The 27194-nt window shown below is 34.1% G+C and overlaps 1 protein-coding gene across 1 annotated transcript in view; it reads right to left on the reverse strand.

Annotated features, from left to right (window-relative positions):
- Window positions 1-20014: 20014 nt before the first annotated feature.
- Window positions 20015-27194, reverse strand: part of LOC112005626 (nuclear pore complex protein NUP1) — a 10511-nt gene continuing 3331 nt past the window's right edge. Inside the window, exons 5-9 of the mRNA XM_065766644.1 lie at window positions 26901-27099; window positions 26498-26651; window positions 23194-23505; window positions 23013-23099; window positions 20015-21149 (exon numbers count right to left, since the gene is read on the reverse strand). Coding sequence (XP_065622716.1) covers window positions 20193-21149; window positions 23013-23099; window positions 23194-23505; window positions 26498-26651; window positions 26901-27099 — 1709 coding nt within the window. The 3' untranslated portion in view covers window positions 20015-20192. The remainder of the gene's footprint in view (window positions 21150-23012; window positions 23100-23193; window positions 23506-26497; window positions 26652-26900; window positions 27100-27194) is intronic.

Consider the following 27194-nt stretch of genomic DNA (forward strand, 5'->3'; position numbering starts at 1 on the left):
GTATAGAGCACATGGTTATGTTCCTGGTTATTCCTACATAGTTAACTTATTTAAAATTAGCAGCCGGGTGCTACTGTCGGTTTTGTTAAAGTCAGGATGACAACCTTTTGTTACCATCAACAGTATCAGTTCCAAGTCCCATTGGAAGGAAAAATACCAACACACTCATTAAATAATTACTGTAGAGAAAGGAAAAATTCATAAAGTAAAAAATGCAACCCTTTTTATTAAATAAAGAAAATGTACATCATATACCAAATGGCTTAGGCAGGCTTGTTTTAAAGCTAACTACAAAAAGAGAAAGCCCATGGGAATGGTAGATTCACAATCTTGTTCTAGCAGCAATCGAGCTAGTATGGGTGGTACCAGCAATGAGAAAGAAGAAGAGGCGGAAGTGCCTGATGGACCCCTTTTCTCCTAACTGCAAGATGTCCTGCGGTCAAGGTAAGACCCAAACTTTGTCGCACCGAAAGTCTGATGCGATCTATGCCTGCTTCGGTTCTTGGCTGAAGGAGGAGGGTCTTCTTTGTTGCTCGGTTGAAAGGTAGAAACATCTTTGGCCTTTGCTTCCTTTGCCTCATCTACGTCGTCCAGGATCTGGGCGACATTCTTGGTTCCTAAAAGGGGCTTGGCTTCCTTGCTCTTACCTTTATCCAAGGCCATCTCATTCCCTATGCCTTGATCACGATCTTGGCAAGGTCCTTGGAAATGCCTGAAAGGTTGAGAACTTGAAGTTCTTGCCGAACTCAAGGATTTGTAAATGTGAAAGAACGATTCCTCCAAAGCGCCTTATATAGAAGGCGAAATCTAGCGAAAATTAATTCTCACGGAATTCAAAGAAAGAGTTATAAGCAAAATAACTTCTGCCCAATTTTCGAAGAAATCCTCAACCGTTAGATTTGCGTCACTTCATAAAGGTATTAATGAAGGCGTGCCTCGTATACCGAAGCACCAGGAATGTGCCTTGGACAGGGAAAAAGACTCTGGCACTAACGGAGGACAAAACCTGACCGACCATGAGAAAGGCCCGAGGACATCAAAATCCTTCTCTCCGTCCGAGGATTCGAACAGCAGAATTTTGAGGGGCTATTGTGGGGCCAAAGAATTTGGCAACCCTGACCCATTTTATATTAAGCCCAAGGCCCACGTCGAGGAAGAAGGAATGTCCAAGGACGAACGAAAAAGGCCCAAATTGCCGAAGAACATCACTCCAAGATCATAAAAGGGAAAAGCGGCATGCCATCAAAGGCAGCCTCTCAGAGCATTCCAAAAAGAAGGACGAGTGCAATGGGCCAGCCATGAGAGCATGGTGAAGGAGCAATTCAGGGAGAAACTGTCACTTTCGCATTAAATGCCCACAACTAACGTTCTGGCCGTATTGATGAGGAAATGACTCCTGAACAGTGCTACCTCGGTTACCGCAACTCATAGAATACTAGAGAGGGAGTCTGATGGGATAGGCACTCAAGTATAGGCTTGGATGATCAACAAGTGGAAGGTCAAGATCATTTAAAGAGGACTATATAATAGGAGAAACCCACCATAGAGGTGTGGTGGTTGAAAAAGGGAGAGAAAGCACTATAGCAATCTCAAGAACTCCCGTAACCATTGTCACCCAATATATACAAGAGCAGAGCTCCTCGGATTGTGCCGAGGACAAACTTTCTTTGATAAACTTAGTTCATTTCTGTTTGATCAATGTAAAAACCCACTTTTACTGTTATCCATGCACTAAAACCTAACTCTTTGACCCACTCTTTACAAATTTATTGTACTGGGTTCACTGGACCAAGATCCCATTCACTTTTGGGCTTAGTCCAAAAATCGAGATCATACACCGCCAAATTAATCTTTGAGACTAATTTCATGATAAATTACTAAAAATATCTTAAAACTTAAATTATTAAAAATGTGAATTTAATCATTTAATCTAATGAAATTGTACCTGGACGCATATTTCATGAATCAAAATTGTACTTTGCCCTATAAATATCTTACAATTGTGATCCAAACTAAATTGACCAATTGATATGTCTTCCAGTGGCTTCCGCAAGCAGCATTCTTATATTGCTCTATGTTAAAGTAATGAATGCCCTTCAGTTTCAGGCATTTGAAAGCTTAAATCAACAAGTCTTTTCGTACTTTGAATTTTCACGAAGGTTAAAAAAATAAAACAAAAATGTATCCTAGATTGTATGTCAAGTACCAAACAGAAATGTGTCCACGCTAAATGAGAATTTTCGTTGCCTGTAAGACCATATTTAGACCAATAAATGGGGGCGAAAGGTAGACAACACTTTCCCATTAATTTGTTTATTAAACACTAATTTGGATCATGAGGGTGCATTGCAAATTAATCTTGTTAGGTAAAATAGGTTTGTGTTAGCAAATTATGACAACTTATAAATTTTATTGAGTTATAATGAGTCTATTCTAGGCCAAGATGAAAACCCAATATTAACTCAAGCAAAAATAACCTCTTCTACGCTTAACACACCACTTAATCGACTTTCAATCAATCAAGATTAGGCCTTCGATTGACTCTCGACAGATTATCAATCGATCAAGAATTGAGAAGGCTCATTCTCTTACTGACCCTTAAGTCAGCAATCAAGTAGAGGAATTGATGCCCTACATGGAACAGTATATAAGGGGAACTTATAGATGACTAAATGAGAAGAGAGAGAAAGCTTGTGCCATGTTTCTAAAAACTAAAACCTAAGTTCTATTTTATCACCCTCATATTTAACATCTACAAGGTGAAAATAAAGACGGTTTAAGGACATATGTGAATCATGTTAGGAATATATGACAAGATGCATTTTACTTGTAATTTGATAGATCTATGATGTGTTTAACACTTCAAAGAATAAGGTTTCAAGTCCAAGTGTTAAAGCCATGCAAATTTGTCCAAGAATTAAGTGAAGAAGTGCTAGATTTTAAAACTTGATAGCTAGTTCAACAGATAGCATCTATCGAGGTTTAAAAGGCAGCTTTTGCCCGATGTTCGACAGCTGCTCAATAGATAACCCATCTATCGAGATCTAAAAAAATCAGTTTTTCAAATCTGATTTCACACCAATCCATGTATACATGTTTAGGCTTTCTTTTCTCATAACCCTAAATATATATAAGGATTATTTTAAGGGCCATCACAGCTGATACAAGTGAGTGCAACTTGATACAAAGGTTTTTCACTAGCATATTATGACCGTAGACAATTTGACCTAGTTCATCTTTCTCTTTAAAAAGCTGCTGCATTTGTACGCTGTAGGGTTTTGTAACCAAGGAGTTTTGTGATCTTTATCGTGTGGATGAACTGAAAAACTTTGCAACCAACATCCTCCTCAAGTTGGTAATTAGACATGTACTTAGATCTGTGCATTAATTGGTTAGTCATGTACTGGGAGCCGTGCATTAAAAGGAGATATTTTCACTATAAAACAAGTCCAATTGGGTATTGGAGAAACCATTCCAGAACCTAAGATTGTTAGAAAGGTGCTTAGATCTCTACTCGAGAGATTTCATGCCAAGATCACTGCGATTGAGGAATCAAAGGATATTGACAAAATTCTTTTGACAGAGCTGGTTGACAATCTGCAGACCTATAAGTTGGGTTTGACAAGGATTAGGAAATCAAGTAAAGGCAAGAGCATGGCACTAAAGGCCAAGAGCAGTAACACAGATGAGTCTTCAGACGATGAAGATTCTAAAATGAAATCCTACATTACAAGGCAGTTAAAAAATTTTATGAAGAATACTAATACCAAAGGATTTAACAAATACCACAAGTAGTCCAATTCGTCTCAGTTCAAGAACCAAGATAGTGGAAAGAAAGATGCTAAAGAAGGTGGTCAGTACACTGTTCCCTTCATGCCTAAGTGTTTTAGGTGTCAAGGATTTGGACACATGAAACAAGAATGCCCAACTTATCTCAAGACTATTAGGAAAAGCAAGGCCCTTGCTACTACCTTGAGTAACACTGAGCCTAAGGATGATTCGGACAATGAGGATGATGGGATCCTAAATGCCTTCACTGCTACAATTGATCCTACTAATGGGGGTTTAGAAATAGTAGATGATCAAGAGGACTTGGTGGATTCTAAGTTCGAGAAAATGAGTGATCAAGATAATATCCATACAACCTATATAAAATTGTATAAGGTTTCTGAGAAGCATGAGAAACTATATAAGCTAGCCACCAAGAAGCTGAATGATGTGGAACTTGATCAAGAAGAGCTTTCCATAAATTTTGATAAAACTAATCAGACTATTGGAGCACTGTGGTTTGAAAATAATTTCTTGGCTGAGAAGACCAAGAAGCTTGAGGCAGAGCTGTTCCAAATCAGAGCTCAGTTAGAGAGGAATTCAAGTGCAAAACTTGACAAGATGCTTAGCCTTTAGAAATCTGCTTCTGATCGAACCAGTTTAGAGTAAGAACTCTCTTCTCCTAATATTACTTCTACTAGTACTACTATTTTTATTTCTCCTACTAATAATGTTGAATCTGATAACAATAATGTCAAAACTGTGTTAGCTAATAAGAACATAGATAAGGGTAAATCTATTTTAGGAGCACCCTATAAACTTGATAAGAAAGAAACTAAAAACCCCAGGGCTAAAAAGGGCAATACTCAAAAGTTTAAACAGAATAAGCAACATCTCTGCCATCACTGTGGAGCAACTGGACATACTCGACCAAATTGTTATAAGTGGTTAGCTACTCAACAGAGCAACAGTATGATCTCATCGGGAAATAAAATTATTTTTCATCCTCTTTTGCTCCTCTTGGAAATCTACTCAAAGCCCTCATGTTCCTTTTGAACTTAAACGGTTTTAATTCTTCCCCCTTATTGGGTTTACCAAATGGAAAGGTTCTTCCAAGATGTGAAAGGAAAAAGGATCCAAGTGATTTAGTCACTTTTTCTCTCTCTCCCTTCTTTCTTGTTTTTTAGTATGCATTACTTGTGTGTTTTGCCTTCTTATTTTTAGCCAGTTTAGTTTTATGCTTTGATTTGCTTAACATGTTTTTGTTTTGTTTATTTTCAGTTTTGCTTTATTTTATTTTTCATAAAAATAAAAAATAATAAAAAAAAATTTAAAAATCAGAAAAATACAAAAACAGTGTGTGTTTTGTATACATTGGTACTTATGCACTTTGGATAGCCGTTGAAACAAAGTTTTCTAAACTTTGTATCATTTGTAACTTAGATGAGTATCTTTATACACAACTAAGCAAGTGAGCTTTATGGCTCGTATTTGTGATGAGCAAGATTAAGTAATCTCTTATACTTAACACTCGTATCACTCTTTTTGACGAGAATGACGAGAAAATCCAAAGAGAAAGATATAAATAAGTAATCATCTCATCATTGTTGCCCACCAATCATGAAATGATATATGTATGCTTCGGCATAGCAAAAGTACAATGTCAAAAGCTTAACATAATTGGATATTTCTTTTTACTCTCTTATATGCCCATGCATGATTTGCTTAAAAGAAAAATATGCAAAGAAAAATAAAAGAATAAAGAATAAAATGTTTTATATATGATTACAAGCATGTTTTCTAGGAGATATAAGAGTTATAGGATGTACCTTAAAAGTAATAGTCCCCATTAGGCAGTTATGATTGTGTGTGAATAAAGTGATTTTCTCATATCTCAAATTGTCATAACATGAAAACACTTATACAATCTTGCGATGTTTTTCACACACAATACGAAATATTCTTTGCTACTTTTGATACATGTGCAGGTACAATATAATTTGGCTATCATAAGAAATACATGTGTTAATGTATGCTAACTAAACTGTCTTGATTTTTTTTTTCTAAATATAAAATTGGTTAGACTTAGCTAGTGTGTGTGTGTGTGTGTGTGTCTTGGATCTAAATACTTGACATTTTTCTTGTTGAGAGATGATTTTGAGAGTCTAAAATGTTGTTTGGATCTTTTGTTAAGTAGCATACTTGATTGCATTCATATCTGTGGTTTTCTCTTCTTGAAAAACTGTTTTTGAGCAATTTTGATAGTTACTAGACACCTCTCGATAGCTAAGCTATCTATCGAGCCTCTTGAGCTTCCTTTCTCGATAGCTGTTATCGCACTTTCAATTCATCGAGGTTTTTGAGAATTAGTCTTGATAGCTGCTCGACAGCTTCTCGACCCATCGAGGAAGTTTCTATATGCTCGATAGATTCTCAATAGCTTCTCGATCCATCGAGGTCATTTTATTGTGGACACCTCTCGATAGCTTCTTGGTAGCTCTATCTATCTAAATTTAAATCTCGACACCTCTTGATACCTCTCGATCCATCGAGAATCGTGGATTTCTATATAAAGGGTCAGCGTGATTTCTCACTTATTTTTCTCGATCTCCCTCGACTCTTTCTGACTCCTCACCTCCCAAAACAGCCTTCTCTCACTCTAAACTTCTTCCCTACTCATTTTTTGGCCTCAAGAGAGTATTCTTCATTTGGTATGATCTCATTTCTCTCATCTTATCATGCATTTCATATCTTTTGACCAAACTTTTGGGGTTTTTGAAAAATTTTCGGGTTTTTCAAAATTGATGAAGTTTTTGTGAAATTTTTGGGATGGGTTTTGTTTAAATGATTTTAAATCATCATGCATTGCATCACATTTGCTTTTTAACAACGATTCATGCATTTTAGATGTGTGCTTAATATGTTGAAATGATGTGTGCTGGTAGGATTGGATTAGGCTAAGCCCATGATATTTTTATTTTTGCATGTCACATGTTCATGCATGTTTCACGCATACATACCAATATTGTTTCTATCTTATTGATATTAAACTGTTTGGTACTTTTCTGCATGTTTCTTTCTCTCTCTCTTTCTTTCGTTAGTTGTTTTATGGCACCTAAACATAAGTCCACTACGTCTCGAAACCCTCTTCATTCCGAGGCATCTTCTTCTTCTCCTTCTGTTGATTCTACTCCATCTCATGTTAGGTTCTGTGATGATAAAGCCCATAAGGACTTTTTAGAGAACTTTTCACGATGCGGCATTCATTCAGAATGCCAAGTCATTCTATCGGATTTTTTCGATAATAACCTTCCCACTGTCATCTACAGTAGGAGTTAGGAGTTGCTGTGTGGCATCCCGGTCACTTGTCCCTCCGTGATCATACAGGAGTTTTACTCTAATATGCACAAATTTGATTATTCTGTACCTCAGTTTATCACTCGCGTTCGAGGTACGCGCATTGTAGCCACTCCGGATCTTATATTCGAGGTGCTACACATACCAAAGGTAGAGTTTGCTGACTACCCGGCTGTGAGTGTCTTAGGAATGTGTCCAAAGACGAACTCTCATCTCGCTTCTATGAGACACCTTCATCTTGAGGTGACCATCAAAACACCCCTTACTCGGGCTTTGCAAAAGGTCCGAGATTCCTTAACATGGTAATGACATTCATTCTTCATCCTTTGTCTCACTATAAGTCCATTACTGAACTCTAATATGCACAAATTTGATTATTCTGTACCTCAGTTTATCACTCGCGTTCGAGGTACGCGCATTGTAGCCACTCCGGATCTTATATTCGAGGTGCTACACATACCAAAGGTAGAGTTTGCTGACTACCCGGCTGTGAGTGTCTTAGGAATGTGTCCAAAGACGAACTCTCATCTCGCTTCTATGAGACACCTTCATCTTGAGGTGACCATCAAAACACCCCTTACTCGGGCTTTGCAAAAGGTCCGAGATTCCTTAACATGGTAATGACATTCATTCTTCATCCTTTGTCTCACTATAAGTCCATTACTGATTCTCGTGCTCAATTTTTGTTATCCCTTCTTGAGGGACTTACCATTGACTTTCCCTCTCACTTTATACTCTCTTTTCTAGATGTCTATAGAGATACGGCAACTTGTGATAAGCTCATTTTCCCTTCGGCTATCATGCGAATTCTTCGCCATTTTTCTGTCTCCTATCCTGAGTCTACACACTTTTCTGCTGTGTGTGTCATAGACGTAGTAGCCGTTAGACGGAGTAAGGCCCAACTTCGATCGAAGCGGCCACAAACTGAGACAGTGACTCTTCCGGCTTCTTCCGCCCCATCTACATCCACTTCTTCTTCATCGACGGGTGGTGTGACCCTCGGGGCAGTCATAATGAAGGTTCAACACATGGATGCTCGCCTTGACACACTCAGTGATGAGTTGTGTCAAGTGAATACCCATGTCGGCCATATTGCCCAACAGCAGGCTCGCCTTGGTGACTTCGTGGCGTCTCCCTCTCCTTCTCCAAAGGCATCTGAAGATGACAACAATGATAGTGACTCCGACGACGATGATGATGAGGATGAGGATGCTAGCTCTTCTGGTGACGATGAGATGACTACTTGAGTTACTTGCCCTTTGTCATTCGTGACAAAAAGGAGAAGTAGTTTTTGGTATGAGAGTAGTCATGTTCTTAAGGAGAGAGTTAGTATAGGAGATAGGTATTTTTGTTAGGGGGAGTGTTTTTTTATGAGGGATGTAGTGAGGACTTTTTGTATATTTTCTTTTCTTTATTGTTCAGATACATTTGTTCTTACATTGTGATAGCAAACCTTGTACTTATGTTGATATATATATATATATATACATATATATATTGAGGTTGTTATTACAGTTTCACCTATTTCTTCATATGTTGTTTTTTTTCTCTCTTTATGCACATGCTTCTTATATATTGTATGGAATCTTTTATTTTTGTTTCGCACTAAGATGTCGTGATGAATTTTGTTTAAATTGTTTCAAAAATATAGGTTGTCAAAGTCTTTCTTGCCATGAACTCTCTTCTTACAAAGTTTCTCAAGAGTTTGTGTTAGGATAGATTTTATTGTATTCAACGAGTATGAGTTGATTGATTTATAACTTCTCTCATATGTTAATTTGTTTTTTGTGGTTTTCTCACAGATTGCCAAATGGGAGATTGTTAGGACATATTTGAATCATGTTAGGAACATATGTCAATGTAGAATTGACTAATTCTTTGACAAAACGCACTTTACTTGTAATTGGATAGATCTAGGATGTGTTTAATACTTCAAGAAACAAGGTTTCAAGCCCAAATGTTAAAGCCATGCAAATCTTTCCAAGAATCAAGTGAAAAAAATAATAGGTTTTAAATCTCGACAGATAGCATCTATCGAGATTTAAAATGCAGCTTTTGCCCAATGCTTGACAGTGGCTCGATAGATAACCTATCTATCAAGATCTACAAAATTTTGTTTTTTAGATTTGATTTCACACCAATCCGTGTATACAAGTTTAGGCTTTCTTTTCTCACAACCCTAAACATATATAAAGATTATTTTAAGGGTTGTCATAGCTGATGCAAGTGAGTACAACTTGATGCAAATATTTTTCACTAGCATATTGTGACTGGAGACACTTTGCCCTAGTTCATGTTTCTCTTCAAGAAGCTACTACGTTTGTACCCCTTAGGGTTTTGTAATCAAGGAGTTTCGTAATCTTCATCGTGTGGATAAACTGAAGAACTTTGTAGCCAACATCCTTCTCAAGTTGGTGGTTAGTCACGTACTTGGATCCATGTATCAATTGGTTAGTCATGTACTGGGAATCGTGCATCAAAATGAGAGATTATCACTACAAAACAAGTCCAATTGGGTATTAAGGTAAGGGTTCAATTGTAGGTTGGTATAAGGTATTGGGATTTCTTTACTTGTAACCGCTTGTTGTGATAATAGTAGATTCTTAGGAGTGATGACCTTAAAATCATCCGGTGGGGTTTTTGCCTTGGAGGTTTTCCCCATTCATAAACAAATCTCCATGTCAACTTTATTTTCCGCTACATATTAACTTAGTTGGTGATTTGTTTGTGTTACCATGCGTATTGCATGCTAATTGAATTAATTAATTAACTTGGCTAATTAATTGGTTAATTCATCATAAGGGGCCAATACATTCTTAGCCTATCAGACGATATCATTGAAGATTGGTAATCAACGCTGAAGCCACATAGCATCCACAAATAGTTACTGTGAAGAAATCTTTGAGGAGGTCCTTGGAGTTAGGAACGGAGTTCAGGGAAGAAATTTCATGATAGAAGAGTTCAAGGGGCTTAGAGCAACGTGGGGTCATATTGTAAGCTCTACTCAAGGTAACTTAATTATTTAGAAGGGTTTATTTCTATTGCAAACTTTGATTCTGAATAATAAATTTTCCTTGGGATTGGTGGTTAATCCTAGTAGTGATTTTCTCTTGGATAGTTTTTCTTGAGTTTTTCACTTTGTTACCACATTCCTTTTTTTTTTTTTTTTTAGAAAGAGAGTTTTAACCTATAGTGTCTGCTCCTGATAATAAATCTTTCTGATCTCTTATATAACTATTAAAAACATTACCAGTTGGGCTAAGTAAAACCCACACATTTCTGTATTTTTTATTTTACTTTTTAGTATTTTATTTGGTGACTTATTAAATCTATGGTAATTAACTGTGAATCCATTGTATAATCATTATTGATTAATTAACTAATTCAATTTAAATTGGCTAAATTCAAACAACGAGGTCTAAACGTAACTTCTCAAATCTCGTATTACAGTGTAAATTGAAGAATTTTGAAGTTAGGGTTGCATCGTGTAAATGTTTCTTATTTCAGAGTAGTAGTTTACCCGAAGGAAAACTCTATTTTTCTTGGAAATATCCTACCGATGAACATGTGAAAAGGGATAGTGTTTATGACCTCAATTGTATGACCATCATATTATTACCATATATAGATATACAGTAGTCCTGCCCTGCAAGTGCTATATTGTCTTTAATCTTTCTCATATTCTAAAAGTTGACTTGCAAGTACAACATATTTAAAGCTTTCCAACTTTCGCATGGTTGATGTTTCTTTAACAACAAAAGGCTTTGAGGCACTAGAGTAACATGAGTGGAATTTCAAAATTATTGCATAACGAATAATATGCTTGTCCTTCTGTCTCACTAATAGCCGGACCCTTCCATCGATTTTCTTTCTCCTCTTTTCCACCAAACTCCTTAAATTGTATGAAGGAATAATGTCAATCCGACCCCAGTAAAATAAAAATAAAAATAAAAAAGACAAAAGTTAACTACAAAATTGGTTGTAACCTAAGACTATAACCTTACTCAATATCTTTTTATTGGAGGTGAATTTTGATAAATTCATCATTGGATTACACCTTCTTTTTATATTCCATGCTTGCAAAATTTCTAGAAAATTAAATATCAATAGCTATGTCATCAATAAATTGTTTAAATTGCAAGTTTATATAGTTTAAAATTATGCACAAAATATAAGCTTATAGATCATATAATAAATAATATCTGATTGATACAAAATTGACATGTGTATTAAAAGTGTAAAAAACATGTAATATAACCGTTAGATTTTCAAAATATGTAATAATGTTAATTTTATTGAGTAAAATTTTAGGTTTATGCTATAACCAATTTTGTAACTAAACTTTTTCCAAATAAAAAAATAAATAAAAAGGTTCTCCCATAATTGACGGTAAAAAGATACTAAATGTCGAGAGTTTTTGCATGCATTATTTAATAGGATGTGAATTATAGAATAAGAGTAAAGTAGATGAAATAAAGAAACACGTTAGGTTTATTGTGTACTTGTAGAATACCTATTAAGTTAAAATATATATATATATATATATATATGAACCAGCTATGTTCTATAATACTAAGTGTTGAGCTGTTAAAAAACAAATATATTTATCAAACAAGTGTAGTTGAAATGATAATATTATGATAAATAAGTGAAAATACGTTTAAATCAAATGTTTGATGCGTAAGTTACAGGCTAAAAATTACATGCAATTAAAAAAAAAAAAAAGACCTGTAGTATCAGTATCACGCCAATCAGAATTTACCACCGAGGCTATATGGGCACCTTCATATCATGATATCATCTACAACTTGATCCTAATCAAGATTTAATATGAGAAACTTGCATTTTCACTTGGATGATTGAATGACGTGGATTGGGAAGGAAAGAGAAAAAAATAAAATTTTAATGTTCCTTTTTCTTACAAAAGTAAATATCTAAGAAAAGACATTTTCTGTCCAAGTATAGGCTAACTAATAATTAACATGCCTCTGTGAAAAGGAGTTAATGGACCACCAATTTGGCCTTCCGGCATCCCATCTCAACATTCAGAGAATCCGCCACAAAAGCACTAAAGGTAGAAAATCACTTTTGCAGATATTGTTTCAATTGCTTCAAACTTTGATTTTATCAACTCTTGACTAAGATGTAGATGGTCCAAGTTTTCTATTACTGTCTATTTTCAATGCACTTCAGATGCAAAATTATCCTTATAAAAAATGGTAAAAAAGAGGCCAAATTTTAGATTTCACTCTTTATAATTATGTCGAAAAGTGAAGTAGGAAATGATCTCCACCAGTTTTCTATTATGAAGATAAAAGAGCCATTCATGAATAACATGAAGTACAATAAATGAAAACTAACCTTTTTTTTTTTTTTTAAATTGAAATCTAGTGATTATTGTTGAGTCCCTATGACAACGTTGGCAAACTGTAAATGTAATCAATTTGTTAAGAGTTTCAGTGACTTTTAAGTGTGTTTGAAGTTTAATTCAAGTTCAAGACATGACCAAGATTCAAGCTCAATAAGAACAAAGTTTCTGAAATCTTATTCATCCTCAATTGATCGAGAGTCACTTGTCTCAATCCATCAAGATAGAATCTCAACCTCTCGAGATTCATACCAAGGTATAAAAGAAACCTTAAGACACGTTTTTCAAGACTTTTGGAGATCTATGTGTTGTACACAAGAATAGGAGATTTCCAAGCTCTCTTGAAATATCAACAAGAAATCAAAGTTCATATTTTTGAAGATTTGGTGATCAAGGTGAAGTTGCTGCATCTAATTAACAATAAGTTGTTGGAGTGAATTTTCAAGTTTGTACTTAAAATCGTGAGCAGGTGTTCACATGCAACAGAGTTTCCTTACAAAAGAGTTTGTGGATTTGAAATTGAGTGAGATCACATTAGTAATTACTACAAAGAGATAGCAAATTAGAATAAGTTATTCTATTTGTAAAAACTACAATTCTACATAGTGAATATGTTTTTCTTTTGGGGTTGGTGGTTAAGTCTTCGCAATGATTTTTACTGTTAAACAGTTGTTGTACTATTGGTTTTCCCTACATAACCATATTGCGTATTCCCTTGTCTTTTTACTTATATAACACTAGTATGTAACTTGTGTTTACACAGGTAAATGATGAATTGTAATGACGTTATTGATGTTGATTTAAATTATTAAACATATATAATATAGTTCAACAAGGACATTTGAAGGTATTAAAATAGCTTTTCTTTGAAATTTTCATAATATTGGTTATACCAAATTTCTCATTACATTATCAATTCACAATTATTATCTGTGAAATTCTATTAAATACAACACAAAATAAAATTATAAATTGGTCAAATAGTATCTCTTAAATTGAATGGGGATAGATGCATGGGATCATTTAACTCAATTACAATTTTTTTACATTCAATATCTTCACATACAAAATATTTGAATAGAAACAGTATAAAAAAATATGCTCATTAGTTCAAAGAAAAAATAACAGCAAAAATATAAACAATTTAATTTGTATGAAAAGCTAACAAAACGTAAGCTCCAAATTTGATTCTAATTAAATTTTCTCTAAACTTTGGTTTAAAAAAACAATATATATATATATATATTACCTAGTTAATAATGAATGGTACATAATCATGGTATATTACATAAATGACTTATAAATTTGAATTGTTTTTAGTTATACAAAGAAAAAAAAACTCATAAATATAAAATCATTCAAACTCTCTCTTCCTTTAATTTTATATATAGAATTAGATATATAATTAGGTTTTTTATGGTTTATTTATATTGGACTATATAGAGTTGGATATATGATTAGATTTTTTTTTATGGTTTATTTATATTGAACTCTCATTTTCTACACTAATTTAACTCATTTGACACCAAAAAAAAAAAAAATAGATGAGACACGTGGCATAAAATTAAACTCTAATTGAAATCTAATTTTTATACCGAATTAACTCACTTGGTATAAAAAATTAAAAACTTAAGTTAGATGGAACATGTGGCGCAAAATTAAGCTCTAATTGAAATCTAATTGAATTTTCTTTTAGCTTTTTCTTTTTTGGAAAGAAATTTTCTTTTAGCTTTTTATATATAGATTGTGCATGTTTTTACGTACCAACCAAGCATTTAACATAATTTGGACTAATTAATTAACTTGGTTTAAAACTGGTATTATGGATTAATTATCAACAATAGCGTAAAGAAATAACTTTAGAATTTTAAGTTCATCTTGGATGCATTTTATACACAGCGTGCTTCACCTTAATGGGCATCCAAGCTGTTGGCATCTGCACTTGTAAAAAATTTTAAAAAATTAATAATAATAATAATAATAATATAGGCAGGTTTCTTAAAATAACTAAGAGAAAACGGTTAAATGGATAAGTTTCAAGATAAAGCCAATCAAGGGATTTTAAGTTAAAGAAAAATTTTTCCTTCAAACTAGTTTGAAAAAAAAATCTAATTTATTACGTAACCATCAATATTTATTAAATTAATTGACTCATTAAATTATTTAAATAAGTTAAATTACTCATTAAATAGGTCATGTGACTATAAATACACGTGAAAATCAATTTAAATTATCACATCGTGGGTTTAGGTTAGAGGAATTTTCCTCAAAACTTATTTGGAGGTAAACAAGATCCTTTAGCAAACACCATAACTAATTCAAATTCAAATCAGCCAATTTAATATATATATATATATATATATATATATATATATATATATATATATATATATATATATATATATATATATATATATATATATTTCTTGTCTAAACCATTTTTAATTAAATTATAGTAATTTTAAGGAAACATTTATATACTAGTTTTAAACACAAACTTGAAAAATCAAGAACCGGATTTGTATGCTACATTTGCAGACAAAAAAATTTAAGCACGATATATTATTCAAAGGTAATCATTTTTTGTGGTTATTTACCAAACATTCCATAAAAGCGTTAAGTAACTTAAGTTATGGTATTTTGTCTTAAATATGTATGCTTACTTATAACTATACGCAAGGTTGTTAAAATTAGAATCTTACATCGGATCGATGAAGTGACTTCATGAATCTAATCTAATTGTAAAATCAGATTGAGGATTATATGATTTGACTTTTCGTTGAAAATATGATCAAAAAAATCGATGGTAATGATGATATATGTTACATAATCATTAAAATAATTAAAGAAAAATGGATAAATTTGACATAAACTTTTATACTCTACATCTCTATTAGATATAATAAAAAATCATATATATATATATATATAAAAATAATTATTTAGAAGTAATAATAAAAATTAAATACTAGATACCAAATTAACAATACCTCAGCAAATAACATGTTAAGGTTAACAATGGTCAACCCAACGTGGCATTATTTTGACTAACAAAAAGAAAAAACTTGGTGCTGTTGGCTTTTATAATCTTCCCTTGATAAATGCTTGAAAGTCTTAAACTACTCTATATATCTATCCACGCCAATTAGGACAAGATCCTCTGTATTTCATTTAAGATGAAGAGAGTTGCTTCAGGATTTAAATATTATTTTATGAATGCAACGATATATAGAGTGTCATGTCATTAAAAAAGTTAAACAATGTAGCACTAAATTCATTTTTAAATTTACAATATTTAATTCAAATCATAAAATAGATCCATTTTAAATGAAAAATCACAAGTTTTTAGTGTACTTTACTCCTCCTTATCTTACCCTACCTTTCTCAAATCTTCAAAAAGAAAAAGAAAAAGAAAATAAAAAAACAAATTTTCCTATATTCCCCCTCTCAAATCTTCCACTCCACTTCAGCTATCTACCTACAAGTCCACTCAGGTTCATTGTCTCACAAAAGCCCTCCCATTGGTACTCTCATCTTGGAAAAGGTAGACCATTCATATTTATCATACTAAAATCGTTTAAAATATCTCACAAAAGCCCTTTCTTTGGTACTCTCATCTTGGGAAAGGTAGACCATTCATATTTATCACACACACACATTCGTCCTCATTTGTTATAAGTTTTCTATTCCATTTTGAGTTGTCCACTTTTATAAATTAACAAATAAATTTTCCAACTTACTTTGTATTTTATTAAAAAAAGTCAATACATCTATTTCACTAGAATTTAAATTAAAGATAATAAATTGGAAATTTTATATATTTTATTTAAATGACAATACATTAAATAATATTTACGTAGGAAGTTAGAAGAAAGTCCTAAAATTAATCATTCAATGTCCTTCGAGATCTGAAGTGGGCATTACTAGGGAAAATTATTAGGTACTCCCAACGTATCATAAATCCCTCATCTCACATGAATGGTGGGTCATACCCTGAATTTAATTAGTAAGACCTACCATTCATGTGAGAGGAAGGAGTACACATTATATATATATATATATATATGGACTTTGTTAACAGGTGTCGGCCAACACCTGTTAATGAATCAGTTGTGGTTCATTTATGATCTATCACAAATTTCAATGCATAAGAAATTGACAAAATTTTACTTTTTAGCTGTAGTTTATTACAAAATAATTTGACTTTTCCATATAAACTGACACTCATTTAATACATATTCATTTTTTTCCACATCCCTAAAAAAACGTTAATAGTTTATTTTAAATTTTATCACATTAACGGGTGCTATACGACACCCGTTAACAGCACCCTATATATATATATATATATATAATTTAATTTAATCTTCTATTTATTATTTATAAATAAAAAAAAATTCATTTTTCATTTTTTGAGAACCAATAAAAAATACTAATATATCAACAAATGACAAAATTTACGTACAGTACTTTAGGTGCTGTTCATTAGGTTTCTTTCTTAATCGTGTGGCTACTTAACTAAAAGATATACTTCTATCTAATGAGAAAAAATTCACATAACAGAATCTTAAAGAGATGTGCTACGTCCATAATATTTTTACAACAAATCATAAGTAGTTTGTTGTTATTGGTTTAAATTTAAACCTAATAATAAAATTACTTTTTTGTTCTAACAATAATAACACGTAGCAACTTACTATCTAAAATTATTATAAAAATATTATATACATGTTATTTTTCACCTTATAAAGAAAACTTAAAAAGAGCAGAACTTCTTACTCATCAGCAAAATTCACAACTTTACGACAATAGAGTAGGCGGAAAGAGAGTAGTGGGAGGCGAATACGGCTTGTAGTGGTGAGGCAGCTGGTAGCTATAGGCTTATAGGCTTTATAGATAGGTGCGGTGCAATAGATTTTAGAAATAGGAACCACATTCTGACAATTAGAATCTGAAACGTCAAATTCATGTCTGTGAAAGCATTCATTACATTTCTATGTCATTTCACCTCTGACTTCCCCACCCCACCACATTCAGAATCAGACCCCCCTTCCCTTCCGCACTCGCTCACCTTGGACTTTGGACTTTGGACTTTGGACTCTCTCTCTCTCTCTCTCTCTCTCTCTCGGAAGTGGTAAGAATGTACAAGGTGAAAGTAGACTTCCTATTACTCCAATGCAAGATAAGCCTAAGTGGGTCCATGATAAGCAATTTGATGATGCCTTTATGAACTTTGGGATGGGGACCGTTACTTGGGTTGGATCATGGGTGGCTTTTGTTTGGTGAAAGGGATTAGTTCTTCCTTACGACTTACGAGAATGGAAGCTTACATGTGATTCCTATGGCATCTTGTTCTCTTCCAAAATGACTTTATTTCTATTTTCTTTTTCTTTCTTTTTTTTCTTTTTTCTTTTTTTCCATTTGTATAATAAATAGTGTCATGTGTTGCCTCCTTCTCCAATCCAAGCGAGGCCTAATGTGAATTGGACTACAAAAACATGAGTAAGTATATTATATTTCCGTAACATGAATCCTCCTCTTATATGAGTGTAGACCCCACAAGTGTGGGGTCCACTCTCATATGAAAAGAGGACTCATATTATATAAATATAATGTTTTTCCAAACTAGAACTTAGCTATAAGTATTTATATATCTAATATTTATTTATTATCCTTCATATATATATATATATATTATTTTTTTTTTGATAGACCCTTCTAAAATTTGTTTCATAGACCTTATCATACGGACTGAACAAATTGATAGAGTTATTACTTATTTCATATGGTTAAATGATTTGAAAGGAAATTTCTCAATTAATTTGCCTATAGAGTGAATCAATTAATACAGCTACACAATCTCTACCTTAAAACAAATGAAAGGTTCCAACCTATTGCCGAGAATGGATAGCTTAAAACAAAGGATCAGACCTGTTGATAAAGGGTGCTACTTATGTGATAGCTTAAAACAAATGAAACTTGTGCTCAGTTGTTCTGCTATTTTCCACAACAAAGAGTAATCTAGTTTGGAAGAAGTTTGGCAATAAGACCTAATAGAATAACAATATTCAACCATGAAGGCATAGTAAGATTTGTTTTGGATCCTCCAATTTAGGTAATGGGGCATAATCAATTGACAAAGGAGGATTATGAACAGTGCACCTTGCTTATGGCTATAACTCTTGAGGTCATTTAGAACCTCATGAACTTTGTTGCTCACTAGAAGGAAAATGTGAATATTCCTATCATCATCAACAATATCAATAAGAGGGTAAGAGAAGTTATGCCAACTTTAGACCTTGCACATAATCAAGACTAGGTTTCTTGACAAGAAATGCAATGAAACCTCCAACAAAAGTAATGAAGATAGATGTTGATGTTAATGTCAATGATAAATTCTCAACATTGGTTGTAATGGCTCGAGATGAAGAAGCTAAGGTCCGATACACATGGGCTAAGGTGCGTCTACTTTGTGATCCAATGCAAACAGAAGTAGCTACTATTCTCTGGACCTTACAATTAGCATAAGCTGAGGATTTGCATATAATCATTGTAGAGGGCGATGCCAAAAGTTGTTTCAATGCTTTGAATTAAAATTTTCCCAATGTTGAATGGTTTATTTCTACTTTGTTGGACAATGTTGTAGAGCTTAACCGTGGTTTTAAATTCTATGCATTTAGTTGGGTTAGGAGAGATGCAAATAGAGTTGCTTATGCGCTTGCTTCTATTAATAGGTCTTGTGTCTATTGTAATAAGCTTTGCTCCTTTGATTTTGAGGGAGTTAAGGAAGGATGTTTGTGGTCTGTTTGTTTAATGAAATCGTGAATCATCAAAAAGAAAATACTGTCGTTTGGGTTGGCCATGTATTAGTAAAGTGATTAGAATAGCTCGTACTTTAAGGACATAATTCAAAATTTTGGAAGAATATATAGGTGGGCCCAATATTCTCTTCTTTTCTCTTGATCCCTTTCCATCCCTGTTTTGGCCCCCATAGGCCATTATCCAAAGGGTTTCAATTATGAAAACATACTTTATAATTATTGGTCTGGCAAAACTTGTGACTTCGGGATGGATTTTATCAGATGGCTTTGTTTCAGATTGTCTGATGCTTTGGGCCTAAATGGGCTCCACGAGAGAGAGAGAAAAACGAAGAGTAGGAGAGTCTATTCAATTTTGCTTCTGCTTTCATTTACTTTCGATGCAATCAAAACAAAGCATAAAATTAAAAGCTATAGATACCTCTCGGCTATCATAGACTTCAGGAACAACCTAGAGCGTCCAAGTAAAAATCCAAGGTCAATGTCAACGATTGCAACTCCATTTGGGACTAATGACCATTGTTTATAATTTCGTACCAAAATCTTCCATTCCGATTAGTTAACCAGTACGGATCATTCCCCTATTCCAGGTAATGACTCATGAAACAAATCCTCTACAACCTCAGTATAATGAAAAAGGGCTGCCCAAACCTGTTAAATTCTACCTGTAATTGTGGTCTAATGGGAACCAAGGGCCAGGGTATTGAAAGATTAAATGCGCTATTTTCCACTTCAACTGCTCTTTTTACTCCTTTCCCACTGAAGGAAACAATGGCTAGAGAGAGTACAAGCTACTGGGAAACCACCAAAAAAAAAAAAAAAAAAAAAAAAGGAAATGAATATGAAGGGAAAATAAAAATCCTATAACATGATCATTTTAGTTAATAGCAGACAGCATCTTTTTCGAATGAACTGAAAGATAACCGCGTCTTCTCATCAGATCCAAAGCTGAACTTAATATCCAGAGCATCTTCATGAATGGTAGCACTGCTTGTAGAAGGAAAGGAAAATACAAGGGCAGGATTAGACCTTTGTGAACCAAAACTATATGAAGGAATGGCAGGTCCCTCTTTCTGCTGCAGACCACTGCCTGAGAGTGATGGCACAATGGTTGGTGTTGGTGGCTCCACTCCAGAGGAAGAAACCGGGAATGTAAACCCTGAACCAGCATCGGAAGTAAATGGCCATCTTGACACAGGCTTGCCAATAGATATAGAAGGCAAAACTGGTCTAGTCACTGAAGAAGCTGAACCACCTTTATTTACAGCCTTGGCAGCTTCAGACGTACTGTCCTGAGGTGGAACCTTAAAATGAGAGTTCCTTTTATCTTCACTCCTTTGAGCATAATTATTCTGGTCAATTTGATCTTTATTTTTATAAGAACCAAAATATCCTAAATTTGGTAAGGTATTACGTTCATTTGACATGGCATTGAGGACAACAGAAGATTCAGGTTTCTTCCATGTAGCGACTAGCTTTAACTCTGAAGTCTTATCCTTAGGAGTGGGTGGATTTCTATCAATATGCTCCAAAATCTTCCTAGCCATCTCAGTAGTATGTGGATGTACTGCAGCAACAGCCTTCTCAGAACTGTGTGGCTTACTGTATAATGACTGAGGTTTTGAAGTGCTACTTGTTCCTCCAATTTCCATATTTTTCTTGACAGCAGACAAGATGCCTTCAGAAGCATCAGAATTTTTCACCTGTGAAGGACCATCTAGAGAAGCACGTAAATATGCAGACCCTCCTGAAGAATATTTTGCAAGAGGTTTATGCCTTGTCCTACGAATGGGTCCCACCGATCCATAATCATTATCCAGAGCATCACTCCTTTTCACCTATGCATTCAAGGAGTAAGTAAAACGATCAGTTCAACATACATATATGTTGACAACAATTCAATTTTGCCAAGTTAGCATATTTTAGTTCTCAGATGTATATAAAGTAAAGGATACATAGGCTTAATCTAAATAAAATGGAAATGTATCGTAAGCTTGACATATACATTCATAGTGTTTCACAAGTTTATAAAACCTTCAATTGCAGCACACAAATTTTCAATCATTCTTTTATTTATTTTTATTTTTTAAATGACGCGGAACCTCACCAAGGCAAGGCCTTTTAGACCCACCCCTAAAGAGTATATCACAGATGCACAACCCCACCAGCCAAAACCATGTATAAGGTAATCCAAGGGAACTCCTAATGGGGATTGAACCCAGAATGTCTAGGTCTACAGCTCATCCCAAGCCTCCAACCACTAGTCTGCACCCTAACGGGTAATTTTTTATAATTCAATAGTTACAATGGGGGAGAGATGATTAATTTTCAATCATTCAAATCCACATGTTTATTAGTGCAACATAGACATTTATAAGACACTAAAAGAAACACAGCATAAATTTTTCAAGCAATTATGAATTCAGGAGCTGAAAAAAGGTCAAGAACAGAGAAAAGTCCCATATGCCAATGGTAAAACAGCCAAAATTCAGCTAACCTGCATGTATCTCTTGCACATACAGTGCTAAGTGCAATAACAGACAATCCATAATTCCTTCATAGGGAATAATACCCTTTTATTTTTGTAACAAAGAATGAAAATCTTAAGATGAGTAAACAGTGTAATAATAGAACGGTTCAGCCTTATCCAAGGCTAAAGAAGTTTCCATCTCAGGGAGTGGCCTCAAGTGAAAAGATGTGACTGGAGAAAATATACCCTTATTTGAAACTTTTAAAGACGAGAGAAAAGATGTGACCTGCCTTATCTTTTGCTAATCTCCTACTAGCATAGTCAAAGAACTAAGTATGATACATCTAAAAAAGGCCGTGCACAGGGGATGTTGTCCCTGAATTTCAACAGTTGGATTAAGTTAAGTCCCAAAATGGGCCTGAAACAACTAAGAAACTCTGGAGTAGAATGGCCTTGGTGGGCAGCAAGATGGATAGGCCTTCTAAAAGGGATAAGTCAGCTCAAGAAGAGTGCTCAACTTGCAGGACTACATATGGACCTGATTCAGATCATTACTGAGATATTTCTGGCAAATTGGACCTGTTTAGGTCCCACAAATTCACAAGTCCAGGCATAATCGGGAACATATTTGACAGGACACTTCCAGCTTACCTCATTGAGTTGATCTGGTTGCCAACTCACCCAAGACGTGCACCACTATTTAGCAACAATAAGTATGACGATACTGCAAAGACTTGATGCCTACCCAACAAAGGAACCCCAAGAAAAAACGTATGCACAATCTGTTCTAAAGCACATCTATGTTTAGAACAAAGTATACTGATAGAGCACATGACCAGTGAACAAACCAGGTTGTTAGAAGACAATTACAAGAAGTTTAAGTGCTGAATTAATTTTAGGATTTCATATGGTCACTATTTCATACACAAAAATGAATCAACAGATTCATCACTCTAACAGAGAAAATCAACAAAAATATCTACAAAATCCAAATTAAATTTATAAAAATCTTTAAAGAACCATGCAGCTATAAAATCTAGCTCAAATGGCACTTCCTCCTCCCATAAAAGGAAGTGAATGGTGAGGTAATAAATTCGAGACCAAATGGGTATCCAAAATAATAATAATAACAATAACAGTAAATCTATAAATAAATAAAATAGAGAACTATTCTCACAGGAGGATTACAACATCAAGGCATGCAATTAGGACAGCTAATATGAAAATTTACCTGTCCAAATAAATGAGTTTGTGATTGCTGAAAGGGAGTTGATGAAATGTTCATGCCCCGATTGCTATCACCTCGTAATGGGGTGATCTGATGACATACCAGTAGCATAAACAGTCATCCCAAATGCAGGAAAGAGCATCTAATGAATCATGGCATAATTAAGTAATTCAATTATACATACCCTGGTCTTGGACTTTGAAAAAATAGTTCTAGAATAAGGAGTTCGGGGAAAGTTATGAAGTCCAAATTTGCTTCTTTGACTTTGTGGGGTCAAGTAACCATGTTGATCTTGTGCCATGGAACCAGGCCAACATGCAGATGGCTTAGGTGAAGGTGATTGTATAAATGGTTTTGCAGCAGATTCATCACCATGTAGTAATGCTCTTTCATCTTCTGATGTTATATTTTTAGAACCAAGGCCTATTTCTGATGCTCTGTTCCCCATGTATGCTCTTGCAATTTCAACTGGCGAAGCACCAACTTGATCTCGCAACTGGAAAATTTCATACATTTGTTATATTACCTCTCAACTTCTGAGAATATGATAATGAACAACATATATTAAATTCCAAGGCACTAAAACATAATATGGTAAATAAAATATGTGCACAAAGTTAAAAAGAAAATTCTGAACTTTTCTTCAGATAGAAACCTAATATTATCTTAAAGGCGCTAAGGACAATTAATAGCATTTAGAGACTTCCATTATATTCTAAAGGTTTCAAATTTTATATATTCATTCTATATTTCTAACATGGAAATTTTTATAAAGCCCACTGTTTTCATCTTCAGCATCTAAAGCAGACCAAGACATTAAGATAGCAAATTCAAACAGCACAAAGAGTTCGAATTTAAATAAATTAATTAAAATTATTTATTTATTTATATTTTGGGATAAGTTACTTCAAAGAAAAAATTTTAAGGACTTCAAATTTACATTACAGCAAGACTTCAAATTTTTGTGGTGTTCTTGCTGTTCTTATCATAGGTGATGTTGGACATAAGACAAGGATTCTTTTAAGAGCAAGAGAAAGAAGAAAGGGGGAACAAGGAGAGACAAATTTCTCCTAAGGAAAAAACCTCACTTGAGGGGAAAAGATAAGCGCTTTAAATTGCTCTGGAAATATAACTCCTCCTGCATCAACTTCACATCGTCTTGTAATCCACTCTCAACATACCCTTTTTTTTATTGGTAGGTAACACATGCACCCAGTGGTTCTTGAACCCACAGTCTCACCTCCACATTACACTTACAAGGGGATGAGGAGCCATTTGAGCTAGAGGCCCAACAGAGATATGAGATAAATATGAAAGTCATAACCTCTCTAAGCCACAGTCCATCTCAATTACCAACCTAAGCAAGCACTATACTATAAGGAATATCAATCTAATCAAGTGTTCATCTAAAATTTATATATTACCCCATCTTATAGTTGTTACAGACTCAACCTCAATCATTTTTTTATAGCATAACATTTGAAAAATAATAGAAATGGGAATACCTTCAATCTCCAAATAATTTCCAAGGAATCAACATGGTCATGTCAGACATTAAATTTAAAACCCATTTAGATCCACCCTATTGCTTCACTTGGATTTACTTTATGGCTCAGACTGATAAACCAACCCGGCTATCTAGCCAAGGCGCCAATCAGAAAAGTCATAAAGGGACATTAAAGGCAATTCAGAATGAGCATTACCACAACCAAAAAAGAAAAATCTGAGTCCAATAATTCTGCAAGGAGCTCTGTTTCAGAATAAGCACGATGCAAGCCCATCTATGCATCAACTATTGAGCCCAAGTGAATACAGACACCAGGTCAATTTCAGTTGTTACTCAAGGAGATATACAGCAAGTTCCAGCCGCTAAAGATAAACTGGTTTTGCCTTCACCCCAACCACTTTGAGGGTCCCAAAACTCAAGTTTTTTCTAGACTTTCTATCTCCAGTGAAATATGTTTCGGTAAACCCACTATTTTACACCAACCCAGATGATATTTCTGAGATGCAAGAAGGCTTTAGTTTTCTATTTTTCCATATTTGCAGTGGAAACCAGGGCACACGCCCATTTATTGCCTTCTTTGGTTATGCACAGACACACGTGGTAACAAGCAATTCAGTGTATCCGATCAGTGAGGGAGAAGCCTTGGCTCTATCAAATGTATAGGGAATTGGAGGTAGTGTTCCACCAATGTTAAGTCATGGAATGGCTCCTTCAGCCCTATTTCTGACTGACTCACAGTCTTTTCTGACTGAGAACAAGGCTTCAAATTTCTCCCATTTCTAACTTAACAATTTAGCTAACTAACTAGCTTGAAACATCAAATGAGGTGGGGTCCTAATAATCAACCCCTACTTCCCACATATAGACTGCTAAACTCAAAAACTGCAACATAAGACTATTTTTTGTGTAGGTGTGAGCACAAACAAGAGAGAGAGAGAGAGAGAGAGAGAGTACTTGTTGTTAGACAATTTCTTTTACTTCTCTCTGGCAACTCCCATAAGACAACTGATTCTTAATTTTTTCCCTCTCACAAGCCTTTTCTTCCTCATTTATTTTCCAACTTTACTTCAAGACAATTGATCCTTTAATATCTCCTCACAGGCCCTAATCTGCCATCTACTCCTAAGAGACATTAGATGAATTGATCTACTAATCTTTTATTTACCATTAATGTATAGTACAACAAGAATAACCACCTTTACAAGCACTATTAGTTCTGTTATGTCTTTATTCACCTTATCCATATTCATGTGCAACCAGTTCCTCCCAAATACAGATGTATGAAATGACATACTTGACTTGAAAACCATATTTTTATGGAAAGTAAAAAATATAAAATACATCATGTAAAAAAGAACAAATATATAGCAAATATACATTTTCAATGACATGCAACTATTAAAATTGTGTGTCCACCTCCTCATGTTTTGATGGTTTAAGGGATGCATATCAAACAACCCTTATCCATACCATCAATGTATACCTATGCATGCATTACTGTTAATAGCTATGATGAAGCATTAGAAAAGTTTTTCTTCAAGTAATTTCAAGATATTCTAACAATGACACATTTTGTAGAATTGAATGCATCAAAGCCCCCTTTTTTTTTAACATGCTGGAAGTATTTTATTTCTTCTCTTTAAAAAAAAATTAATACCAGATTCCTAAAAGTAATTGATAAATTGTTGTGTATTCTATTATTTAAAATTTTATATTTTGGCCTTATATTTTTCCATATTTGAAACTAAATTTAAAAACCGTACATCATGAGAGCAGTTTTTTTTTTTTTTTTTTTTTTTTTTTTTTTGGGAAGAAAGAAATATATAATCTATCCACAACTAGAGAAAAATGGAAAATTTTGCATATGTTAGTAAGCCTAAGAAAGTTTATTCTACAGGCATATGTCACTTATTCAAAAGCCAAGTTGACAGTGATAACTTGCTCTACATACAGCTGACTGGGGGGGAGGGGTTGAACTTACCTTTAAAGCTTTCTTTGAATCTTTTTCTTCACTTGAAATTCTTGGAGTTTCCTGTGCTACTACAAGCCCAGCAGGGTCTCCTCCCGAAATCATGTCTGGCTTATGATCAACAGCCCTAGAATGTAATATCTCCATCAAATGATTAAGTTCGTCCCTGCATAGTAATGAGTAGAATTCAGAGAGTGCTACATTAATAGTAAATACTTTACTAACTCATTGGTCCAAAAATGCTTAAACTTTCAACATTCACAGCCAATGAAACTGAAATTCTCCTTATCATAGAAAGGAGACTTAAAAAATCAATTAAAAAAATTAAAAACCTAACAAAACATTAATCTGGGATCAGGAGGGAATATATATATAGTGATCCAAATAATCAGACAAGACTACAAATAAGATCTACCTAGAAAATTTTTTCCCTTTCAAAAGCTTCTCAATTTCAGAAAGCCTGTCATCATCAGAAAGGCCAGCATTCTTCTCTTGTTTGTACCCATCAAATTTAGAACCACTCTTCAATCTGTCAGCTGCCGCACTAGGACTTGCTACTCTGGTTGATCTGGATGATCCAAGCTGCAATAAATAAGGCAAAATCAAGAATAATGTTAATGGGAACAGAAAGGTTCACCTTACTAAAGCCCCTCCAACATGGTAAATAAAAATATGAGGGTCAGGGACACAGGATAGGCTACCAAGTTAT

This window comes from Quercus suber, unplaced genomic scaffold (genome assembly GCF_002906115.3).
Source record: "Quercus suber isolate HL8 unplaced genomic scaffold, Cork oak 2.0 scaffold_728, whole genome shotgun sequence".
NCBI lineage: Eukaryota > Viridiplantae > Streptophyta > Magnoliopsida > Fagales > Fagaceae > Quercus > Quercus suber.